General features: G+C 41.8%; 1 protein-coding gene across 3 annotated transcripts in view; it reads left to right on the top strand.

The window, feature by feature from the left end:
- Nucleotides 1–353: 353 nt before the first annotated feature.
- NCKAP1L (NCK associated protein 1 like) overlaps nucleotides 354–11892 on the top strand; it is a 43375-nt gene continuing 31836 nt past the window's right edge. Inside the window, exons 1-10 of one of the 3 annotated variants that reach the window (XM_078336493.1) lie at nucleotides 543–674; nucleotides 2119–2229; nucleotides 3303–3395; nucleotides 3862–3920; nucleotides 5998–6054; nucleotides 6527–6669; nucleotides 7807–7897; nucleotides 7986–8123; nucleotides 9909–9957; nucleotides 10055–10211. In XM_078336493.1, coding sequence (XP_078192619.1) covers nucleotides 6632–6669; nucleotides 7807–7897; nucleotides 7986–8123; nucleotides 9909–9957; nucleotides 10055–10211 — 473 coding nt within the window. In that variant the 5' untranslated portion in view covers nucleotides 543–674; nucleotides 2119–2229; nucleotides 3303–3395; ... (1 more) ...; nucleotides 5998–6054; nucleotides 6527–6631. Of the gene's footprint in view, nucleotides 675–2016; nucleotides 2230–3302; nucleotides 3396–3861; nucleotides 3921–5997; nucleotides 6055–6526; nucleotides 6670–7806; nucleotides 7898–7985; nucleotides 8124–9908; nucleotides 9958–10054; nucleotides 10212–11892 lie in introns of all 3 variants that reach the window. The other 2 variants (XM_002752559.6, XM_035256547.3) reach the window with 2 other exon arrangements.

Raw genomic sequence — 11892 nt, 5'->3', positions numbered from 1 at the left:
TCCTGACCTCAGGTTATGGTGCCTCAGCCTCCCAAAGTGCTGGGATTACAGGTGTGACATACCACGCCCGGCCTTTTATTTTTATTTTTTATAGAGATGGGGTCTTGCTATGTTGCCCAGGCTAGTCTGGAACTCCTGAGCTCAAGGGATCCTCCCACCTTGGCCTCCCAAAATGCTGGGATTACTGGTGTGAGCCACCATGCCCAGCCTGGCGTAGAGCTTTGTCTAGGACACTTATGGGGGAATAAGACCCAAAAGTTGGTGCCAGTCTGTGAAGAGCCTTGAAAGCCTGTCCTTCTCAGCTCCACCCACTTCATAGCCTAACCAAAAGTGCTGTACAGCCAGAAAGAGGAAGTCTCCCCTGCTGAGTGTGCAAGAGGAAGCACAAGAAGGCTCTAAGGGCCTGTGAGCCATCATGACTGATTTCACCCATTAGCCAATTGCAGAGGCAACAGAAGACCAGTGCACCAACCAGGCTGGGTCCCTCCGCCCAGAGGGTGTCACCACCCAAGCTGAAAGAGTTTGGGGAGATTGGCATTGCCGTCTGGTGCTCCTTTCTCTCAGTGGCCATCATGTCTTTGACATCTGCTTACCAGCATAAATTGGCAGAGAAGCTCACCATCCTGAATGATCGAGGTCAGGGGGTTCTCATCCGCATGTATAACATCAAGAAGGTAAGCATGAGCGATGAAACCAGAACTGATTGTTCCAGCAATAATAGGGCAGGGAACCCCGAGGCGGCAGGTGCAGCAGTTAAGACTCCCCGCTTTTTTCCACTGACTATAATCTACATAGTCAGATTATATAGGCCAGCCAGTTCAGGAAGGCAGGAGCAGAGGCTTCTTTTCAAGTCTTCCCCTTTCTAGGTATGAGTCTCACTCCAATGAGGGCATCTGCTTTCCTCTGGGGATGGGGGTAGGGGTGAGGGTGGGGAAGGAACAGTTGTGTTCCGAGCGACTTAGATAAAGGTCTGGGGTCTAACATTCTGGGCTTTATTATTTTTTGTGGATCTTCTACACTCTGAAGAGACCTTAGGCTGGGTCTCTGGCAAAAACTTTTCTTTCTTTTTCTTTTTTTGAGATGAAGTTTTGCTCTTGTTGTCTAGGCTGGAGTGCAGTGGCATGATCTTGGCTCTCCACACCCTCCGTCTCCTGGGTTCAATCGATTCTCCTGCCTCAGCCTCCCGAGTAGCTGGGATTACAGGCTTGTACCACCACACCCAGCTAATTTTTGCATTATTAGCAGAGAAGGGGTTTCTCCATGTTGGTCAGGCTGGTCTCCAACTCCCAACCTCAGGTGATCCGCCAACCTTAGCCTCCCAAAGTGCTGGGATTACAGGTGTGAGCCACCGCACCCAGTGTGGCAAAAATTTTCTATGGCAGTACTTCCCTAAAAGGAAAAGAATTTAGATAATCAGATATTTAGATGAAAAGGGTGGGTGTCTTCTGAGGTACTCCTGGGGTGGTTCGTGCTGTGGTGGTTGTGTGTGTGTATGTGTGTGTGTGAGTGTTTTTTTTTTTTTTTTTTTTTTTTCAGAATAGGAATCAAGAAATTGAAAGAAGCTGCTTGCAAGAGGTGGGGCAAGGTCTGGGCAAACCATAGGAAGTAAAGAGATAAAGACAGGGGTTTTTATGGGAGTTCCTGGCAGAGAAAATAGGGGACTTTATGGAGGGAGCTTTTGTGTCTTTTGCAGTAAAACCAATCACCACGAACATGGTTTCTCTGTTGCCATGAATCATGTAAATGCCCTTTGGGATAAGACACTTACATAGTAAACAAAACTGTGACACTGAATCTTGCACAAAATCTAACTCCTGAGCAGCTGCTTTTCTCGTTCCTTCCGGCTTCAGTTGAGGGGCGGGGAAACAGCTTCCTCTTTGTGCTGGGGCCAAGCAGGCATTAAGCTTTACCCATCAAGACAAAATGCCCAGGTTGTTATTTAGTTCTAAGATACTTGGCTTAACGTCTTGGAATTTTTTCTTGACCTACTCTCATGCTTTTTAAATTTATTCCTAGGTTGCCTTTTCCTAAGACAGATTCTGAGAATGAATGTTGCAAGAAGAGGTATGTTTCTGAGGAGGAGAAAGGATTGCATTATAGTGTGGTTTCTCTCTGCAGACTTGTTCAGACCCCAAATCCAAGCCACCTTTCTTACTTGAAAAGTCCATGGAATCATCTGTCAAGTATATCAACAAGAAATTTCCCAACATAGATGTCCGAAACAGCACGGTGAGAACTTGGTCCTTCTCTCCTTTCTCTAATGTAACTCTGCTTGAATGGCTGAGATTCTCCTCTTTTGATGCCTCTCTTCAAACCTGGCAGGGGATGGAGTAGCCTTTTTTTATATAGTTTTCCAAGTTTCAGCCACAGGGCTTTAGGTTATTGTAGAGCTTTAAGTATTGAGAATTCTGAGATAAGATGGGATTCTTCCAGGGTAAGCTGGAGTGAAGCATTTCCCCGTTTCCATTGCAAGATTCACGAGAAAACATTGTTATTATACAAGACAGCGCTGTCAGTCCAGCAGGACGCATGTATTTTATTGTCTCTGTTTCCCATTCATTGTTTCCTTGCTGTTTGTCTTAGATTTATGCATCTAATGGGGTATCTCTACTTTTCCTTTATTAAATATTAACCCTGGAGTTTTTACCCATATTTGTAGCATCTTTGCATTCTGTTTCTTTCAATTTTGATATAAATAGTATTATCTGTTCATCTGAAAGTGTCCTTAAAATTTCCTCTCATTTAGCTCTCTATATGTAGTCATGATCACATGTAACCATTCTACCTAGATGGGTAATCTCCTTTGTTTAAAGACCTTCAGAGCATTGGAGAGTTTCTAACTTCCTCTGTCAGTGTATTTTAATCCTCTTTCTTTCTTTTTTTTCTTTTTTTTTTTTGAGACAGAGTCTTGCTCTGTTACCCAGGCTGGAGTGCAGTAGTGCAGTCTTGGCTCACTGCAACCTCTGCTTCCCAGGTTCAAGTGATTCTTCTGCCTAAGCCTCCTGAGTAGCTGGGACTACAGGCGGCTGCCACCATAGCTAGCTAATGTTTGTATTTTTAGTAGAGATGGGGTTTCACCATGTTGGCCAGGCTGTTCTCAAACTCCTGACCTCAGGTGATTTGCCCACCTTGGCCTCCCAAAGTGCTGGGGTTGCAGTTGTGAGCCACTACACGTGACCGCAACCCTCTTTAAGAATGTTTTAGGTATAACCACTGTTCTTGTTGAGTTACTTGGATCAACTGTCTTCTTATTTTGCCTTTGTTTTCTTGTCTTATATTGTTTTGTTTTGTGTTTTTCTCAGCAACATTTAGGACCAGTACATCGTGAAAAAGCCGAGATAATTAGATTCCTCACCAATTACTACCAGTCATTTGTGGATGTCATGGAATTTCGGGTGAGCACTCTTGAGCCCTTTCCAATGTAGGCAAGTTCTTTCGGAGGCTATTTTTCCTTTATATGTTTATTTATTTGCTTAATACAAGTTCTTGAAATAATGAGAGAGGTATACTGCTCTGGAAAGATATCTAAGTTGTATTGTTAAATGAAAGCAAATTTCAAAATAGTATATGATACATCACAGTTCTATTTTAAAAGATTATATATATATTTAATACATACCTAGGAAAGATCTGTTAAAAATAACTACCTTTGGGGATTGATTATGACTGGCTTCAATTCACTAAGCTATGCATGTTTTTTCTATTTTAAAAATTGTGGTAAAATACACATAACATAAAATTTATCATCTTAATCATTTGAAGTGTACAGTCCAGTGGTATTAAGTATATTCATAATGTTGTGCAACCATCTGAAACTCTCTACCCTTTATACCTTAATTCCCCATTTCCCTTTCTCTCCAGCCCCTTGCCACCACAATTCTACTTTGTTTCTGTGGTTTTGACTATTCTAAGTACCTTATGTAAGTAGAATCATAAAGCATTTGTCTTTTTGTGGCTTGTTTTATCAGCATAATGTCCTTAAGGTTCATACATGTTGTAGCATATTGTAGAATTTCTTTTTTAAGCTGAATGATATTGCAGTATATGAATATACTACATTTTGCTTATCTGATCATATATTGATGGACACTTCGGTTGCTTCCAAGTTTTAGCTATTGTAAATGATGCTGCTATAAACATGGGTATACAAATATATCTTCAGAACCCTACTTTCAATTCTTTTGGTTTTACACACAGAATTGGAAATGCTGGAATATGATAATTCTATTGTTAACTTTTTTTTTGAGACAGGGTCTCACTTTGTTGTCCAGGCTGGTGTGTAGTGGTGCAATCGTGGCTCACTGCTGCCTCGACCTCCTGGGCTCAGGTGATCCTCCCATCTCAGCATCTTGAGTAGCTGGGGCGACAGGTACATGCCACCACATCTGGCTAATTTTTTGTATTTTTTATAGAGATGGGTTATGGCCATGTTGGCCAGGGTGGTCTCAAACTCCTGGGCTCAAGCTGTCCACCCACCTCGGCCTCCCAAAGTGCTGGACTGTGCCAGGCCTATTTTTAACTTTTTGAGGAACTGCTGTGCCATTTTCCACAGCGGCCGTACTGTTTTACATTCTAACCAACAGGGCATAGGGCTATAATTCCTCCACATCCTTGCCAACAATTGTTATTTTGCTTTTGAGAGTAGCCATCCTAATGGATACGAGGTGTTATCTCATTTAAGTTTTAATTTGAATTTTTGCTAATGATTAGTGATAATGAGGATTTTTCATGGGTTTATTGGCCATTTATATGTCTTCTTTGGAGAAATGTCTGTTTTATTCTTTGACCATTTTTGAATTGGATTTTGTGTGTGTGTTGAGATGTAGGAGTTCTCTATACAGGTTGAGTATTCCTTATTTTCAGGTTAGGAAAGCACACGCTATACAAGTGATATATGTTTGTATTATTTGAGTTTTTAACATTTCAAGTATTTTTTCACAATATTTTATTACAAACCTACTGTAAAATTTCTAGAATACAAAAATGAATATGTTTTACTCCTGGATCTCCTAATTGTTAGTATTTTGCCATATTTTCTTATCCTTCTCTATTTTTTTTGAGACGAAGTCTCTGTCACCCAGGATGGAGTGCAATGGCGTGATCTTGGCTCATTGCAATGTCCGCCTCCTGGGTTCAAGCTATTCTCCTACCTCAACCTCCCAAGTAGCTGGGACTACAGGTGCCCGCCACCACGCCCAGCTAATTTTTGTTTTTTTAGTAGAGACGGGGTTTCACCATGTTGGCCAGGATGGTCTCGATCTCTTGTCTTCGTGATTTGCCCACCTCAGCCTCCTAAAGTGCTGGGATTACAGGTGTGAGCCACCACGCCCAGCCATTTCTCTCTATTTTTTAATGAACTATTTGAAGCTACCTATTAGGTGATCTACATTTTACAACCTTTTAAAAAATTATTTATTATTTTATGGAGTCTCACTCTGTCGTCCAAGCTGGAGTGCAGTGGTGCAAGCTCGGCTCACTGTGACCTCCGCCTCCCGAGTTCTAGCAATTCTCCTGCCTCAGCTTCCCGAGTAGCTGGGATTACAGGCAAGTACCACCATGCTTGGCTAATTTTTTTTTTATATTTTAGTAGAGACAGGATTTCACCATGTCACCCAGGCTGGTCTTGAACTCCTGAGCTCAGGCAATCCACCCACCTTGGCTTCCCAAAGTGCTAGGATTATAGACATGAGGCACCGCATCTGGCCTACGACCTTTTTTAATTTAGAGGAGTGGGACACAGGGATGATAACATCAGGAAGAGTGTGTATAATACAATAGAGACTTGTGCCTATGGAAATGTAGGCATTTGGCAGTGTAGCTGATAGGGGCCCACTGGTGGCTTACTAAAGAGGAACTTCCTCCCTCTTTTGATAGTGACTTTCTTCTGTTACTTGGCTTTCTAAGACCTCTAAGGGAGGGGTCCCTTCCTAGAAGCTCTGGTAGTACATCACCTTCTCTTTGTTCTTTATTCATCTTTGTCTTCACTTCCACCTCCAGGATCATGTATATGAACTTCTCAACACCATTGATGCCTGCCAATGCCATTTTGATATCGTAAGATCCTTTGCAATTCTCTTCTATGGTAGAGTCAAAGAAAAGGCCAGGTCTAGGTTGGGAGGTCTAGGTCTAGTCACAGGATGGGGTGGGAAGGGACTGGAAGAATAGCTATTTCATTTATTGCTTCTCAGGACTATAACTGTTTTGTAAAAAGTGCTGAAGTGAAAATGTATTTACATGTTAAGCAGATCACCAATGTGATTTAATTAATTAAAAATTACATAAAAATCTTCTTCACCTTTTTCATCTCCTAAATGTTACCTTATTTCCTGGCCCCTTTGTATCTTGAGGTCACTTTTAGTCCCTGACTTTTGTTCCAATTTTCTTGTTCTTCTTTTCAATCCTGTCAGTTTCTACTTCTAAATAGATTCACTCAATCTATTGAGCACTGTCTCAAGTGGTTGGGAAATCAGGAAATCCAGGTTAATTGGCCATGCTGTCCTTGGATTCCTATGTATTTTCCTTATAGAATCTCAACTTTGATTTCACTCGGAGTTACCTGGACTTGATTGTGACTTACACCTCAGTCATTTTACTTCTGTCACGGATTGAGGATCGACGGATACTCATTGGCATGTACAATTGTGCCCATGAGATGCTGCATGGGCATGGGTGAGTTAAAGGGATATTATTACATGAAGAGTCTCATACATAGTGCTATGATATAGAGAGTCCCTCATACAAGGGAAATCGATGCCATGATTTCTTATATGAGAACCTATAATCTACATTGACCCAGGTAAAATAAGGTACACTTTTATATATTCAGTCGACTCTGAAACAACACGGGTGTGAACTGTGCGGGTCCACCTTATACATGGATTTTTTTCAACCAAACGTGGATTGAAAATGTAGTGTTTGTGGGATGTGAAATCCACCTATACAGAGGGCTGACTCTTCAAATGGTGTGGGTTCCTCAGGACTGTCTGTGGGACTTCAGTATGCATGGGATATTGGCGTACGTGGGAGTCTTAGAACCAATCTCCCTGCCAATACTGAGAGGGAGCTGTAGTCAACTCTTCAATATCTGCTAGTGGATTATCCAATTTGCATCATCTCTGATCAATTTTTAATCCTCGACTGGCTTCTATCTGATTTTCAGGTTATTACAAAAGGCAAAGAAAATTCCTTCTAGTGTTGGTAGGAATAATATTAGTAAGGTAAATTAGTAGAGGTAACTAATGCATGGTAATACATTTGAAACTGAACATAAATGGATTTTGAATTGTCTGTGGTTCTGTCCCCCTCCATTAGTGCAAATAAAAGTATTTCAGGGCTGAAAAATGAAGGCTAGAGGGATCAGAGTGCGTTTTGTGGCACATTGTTCTATGCATGATGGGTATTCCCATGTGCCTACATGGATACCTAGACACATGCCTTACCCATTAGCTTTAAATATTTATATACCCTTTTGGGTTGTATACTAATTTGGATCTAGGCATGTTACTTAATTTTGAATTAATACAGATTTATAGAGTACCTATCATGTGTCCAACCCTATTTTTGGTGCTTATAAGAAAGAAAATTTCATGGACCTGCCTAAAATGGAATGATTCTATGCAGCCATAGATTAGTACACCTGAGCCTGGAATGGGGTATCTTTATATGTAATTTACAGTTTAGAATGTATACCTTCGGAGGTGGTAGAGAGTGCCAGCCTATGCACATATGTTTATAATGTATGCAAATGTAAGGGTTCATGTCATGGGTAAGGGAGTGCTGGAAACCCTCTCCTCTGCTTTCTTCTAGTGACCCCAGTTTTGCCCGTCTGGGTCAGATGGTCTTGGAGTATGACCATCCTCTGAGGAAGCTGACAGAAGAGTTTGGGCCTCACACAAAGGCAAGTTCCCCGAGAGTGGAGAATTCCTCAGGTGAAAGTATATTGTCCTCATCATTGCCGCTAAGGTTTCATTTGCTTTTCCCCACAGGCTGTGAGTGGAGCCCTCCTCTCTTTGCACTTCCTCTTTGTCCGAAGGAACCAGGGGGCTGAGCAGTGGCGCAGTGCCCAACTTCTAAGCCTCATCAGCACGCCCCCAGCCATGATTAACCCTGCTAATTCAGATACAGTGAGTGCCCTTTTCCTTTGATTAGTGGAAGCATTCTCTTTGCCAAGGCCATCGTCTCTATAGAAGATGCTTCTTTCAGGAAATATCAGGACTAAAGAATGCTTTAGTCTTCCTCTAGGATGTGCCTCTAAGTTGATCACTTCTTGTAGCTAAAAAATCATGGTTGGTTTAGGGCATTTGTTTGGATTAGGGTTAGTAGTTTAACAAAAGTGATCTATAAGCAGTTAGCCCGTGCATAGAAGGAATTTAGTAAATATTCACCAAATGAATGAATGAATGAATGAATGAATGAAACAGAGTCATGAAGCAACTATTAAGCCTAGCAGCAACTTGATTTCAGGAATCAATTAACCTATTTTTATTTTTTTCAAGACAGTGTCTTACTCTGTCACCCAGGCTGGAGTATACTGGCATGATCACTGCTTACTGCAGCCTCCACCTCCTGGGCTCAAGTGATCCTCCTACCTCAGTCTACTGAGTAGCTAAGATTGCAGGCATGTGTCACCATGCTTGGTTAATTTTGTTTATTTTTATTTTTGAGACTGAGTCTCATTCTGTCACCCAGGCTGGAGTGCAATCTTGACTCACTGCAATCTCCCTATCCTGGTTCAAGTGATTCTCCTGCCTCAGCTTCACAAGAAGCTAGGACTATAGGCATGAGCCACCATGCCCGGGTACTTTTGTTTTTTAATCTTTAGTAGAGATGGGGGTTTCACCATGTTGGGCAGGCTGGTCTTGAACTCCTGACCTCAAGGGATCTGCCTGCCTTGGCTTCCCAAAGTGCTGGGATTACAGGCGTGAGCCACCGTGCCCGTCCTATTTATTTATTTATTTTTAATAGAGACAAGGTATCACTATGTTGCCCAGGCTGGTCTTGAACTCCTGGGCTCAAGTGATCCTCTGGCCTCAGCCTCCCAAAATGCTGGGATTACAGGTGTGAGCCACTGTGCCTGGCCAGGAATCAGTTAATTAATAACTGTTTTTGTTCAATGAATATGAGTTCAAATTCCTTCCCTCAAAGAACTTGTAGTCTGGTAGGGAATATATGCCATGTAGTCATAAAAGTATAGCTGATGGTACATGATTAGTGACAAGTGCCAAATGAGGGATTTACACTTTAACCAGTAAAAGAATCCAAAGGATTAACCATCATGGGGAGAAATGATGAGAAGATTTTGAGTTTTGCTCTCCTCATTTTATTGTTAGTAATATTTGAACTGTTGAAGAGAAGTTATGTTAAACCTTTGCTTGTTCTGACTTCCAGCCCAAGTTCCTCTTTTTTTTTCTCAACTGTATTGTTTTTTCCTCACTCCACTTTCAGTGCCTCATCACCTCCATTAGTGGCAGGTTTCCCTGCTGTTGGCTTATCAACGTGCCCTAATCTACCCTGGTAAAATAAAAGTTAGTTTAAAAAAATTTTAGGGACAGGGTTTTGCTCTGTTGCTTAGGCTGAAGTGCAGTGGTGCAATCACAGCTCACTGCAGCCTTCACCTCCTGGGTTCAAGAGATCCTCCTATCTCCACCTCCTGAGTAGCTAGGACTACAGGTACACACCACCATGTCTAGCTAATTTTTAAATTTTTTGGAGAGACAAGGTCACACTGTGTTGCCCATGCTGATCCCGAACTCCTGGCCTCAAGCTATCCTCCTGCCTCTGCCTCCCAAAGTGTTGGGATTAAAGGTGTGGCCAAAAGTTAGTTTTGATACTCAGATGCTAGCTTGTCCTTTCTCCTTTAGAGGAAGGCTAAGTTAAATAAGTGATCATCTTTGCTTCTCTTCTCACAGATGGCCTGTGAGTATCTGTCTGTGGAAGTAATGGAGCGCTGGATTATCAGTAAGTTTAGCGGGATTAGGTGGGAATGGATGAAGCAGCATGTGACATGAAGGACAAGTCCTAAAAGCGTTCCTCTGCACTGTTTTCCCACCTACAGTTGGGTTTCTTCTTTGTCATGGGTGCCTCAACTCCAATAGCCAGTGCCAGAAGCTGTGGAAGCTGTGTCTGCAGGGCTCCCTGTACATCACCCTCATCCGCGAGGATGTGCTGCAGGTGCACAAAGTCACAGAGGACCTGTTTAGCAGCTTGAAAGGGTGAGGAACATGAGAGCCAAACTGATCTTCCTTGAATATTTTTTAGCCCCTCCCAACATCCTTTTTCAGTCTCCATGAATGTTCCCAGATACAGGTGGTTAAAATTCATTTTAACTATTGATGTGGTAGAGACTGAATGCCTACTATTAGCTAAGTGCTTCGCTGGGCTTTAGGGATACAATAATGAATAAGATAACATGGAGGTTAAGAGCATGGACTCTGAAACCAGACCGCTTGAGTCTACGTGCTAATTGTGTGGCCCTGGGCAAGTTGCTCAAATTTTCCATGCCATTGCCTCAATTTCCTCATCTCTAAAATGTGGATGATGGTAGTACCTCCGCATCACCTACCTCATAGGGTTGTTGTGAAGAACGAAAGGGTTATCATTTGTAAAGCAGGTAGAAAAGTTCCTGGTGCATTGTAAGTGCTATGTGCTCGTTAAAGAAAAAGAAAAAAGACAGTTCTGCTCTCAAGGAATTTATAAATTGGGGGGAAATAGACAAATTGTTTGATAGAGCAAGAGATTATATGTGTAAACACAAAATACTGTGGACGCATTTAAGACACTTAAACTGGCCTTGCAGCATCTGGAGAAACCTGGAGACAGGTAGATCTGAAGGGCTAAATAAAGTGTGTGTGTGTGTGTGTATGTGTGTGCGCGCGCGCCTGTGCATTGGGTAGAAAGGTAGGGAGTTGCTTGAGGCAAAAAAAGATATTCTAGGCAGAGTAACTCTCAAGACTTTTGAGGCAACCAAGAGCACGGCAAGTTCTGAGAAGTTCATGTAGTTCAGTGCATGTGCAGCTAGGTTATAAAAATGAAGATGCTGAGAGATGAATTTGGAGAGGTAAATTGGGATGTATGCTTTGCCGTGGAGTTCGAATCCATCCCAAAGAGGATGGGGAGCTGTTGAGTGATTTCAGACAGGGGAGTGACATGATCATATTTATGTTTTAGAAAAGATCATTCTATCTGCATGAAAGAAAAGAAATTAGATGGGCAAAACTAGAGGGAGAGATTAATTAAGTAAATGAGGAGGAATTGAGGATGATATCGAGGTTTCTGGAATGGATATCTGGCATTCCTTAAGATAAGAGAACATATGTTAAAAACAAGTTTGTGGGGGAAAGATTGTGTATTTAGTTTTAAACAGTTCAACTTTGAAACATCTGTGGGACACTGAAGATAGATGTGTTAGGCTTTCCACTTTACGGTTCTGGAACTTGGAAGTGATGTGTGGAGTCAGATAAAGATTGGTGAATTGATAATAAAAGCCAGGAGAGTAGTTGAGATTACTCAGGAGCAAATGTGGAGTGATAACAGAATATCTGTATACGCTGATATTTAAGGGCCAGAGAAATCAGTGGGAGATACTGAAAAGAAAAGGGAAAAGAGAAGCCAACAAAGAAGGCATTCCTATAAGGAAGGACCAGTGACCTATGTTAGATGATGTTGAGAGATCAAATAAAATAAGAATTGAAAAAATGTTCATTGGATTTGGCTATGAAGTTGGTTTTAGTGCCCTTCTTGTGAACAACTTGAGTTGTGAAGTTGAAAGCTGGGTTGCAATGAGTTTAAGAGCAGATGAGAGATACAGAATTTAATAAACAACTCTTTTAAAGTTTGACTATAAAGGGAAGAATAGAGAGAGCAAAATGAGAAAGAGAAATGGGATTAAGGAAA

The sequence above is a fragment of the Callithrix jacchus genome, chromosome 9 (assembly GCF_049354715.1).
Source record: "Callithrix jacchus isolate 240 chromosome 9, calJac240_pri, whole genome shotgun sequence".
Taxonomy (NCBI): Eukaryota; Metazoa; Chordata; class Mammalia; order Primates; family Cebidae; genus Callithrix; species Callithrix jacchus.
The sequence above is the reverse complement of the archived record's forward strand: the minus strand, read 5'-3'. Positions and strand labels throughout refer to the sequence as shown.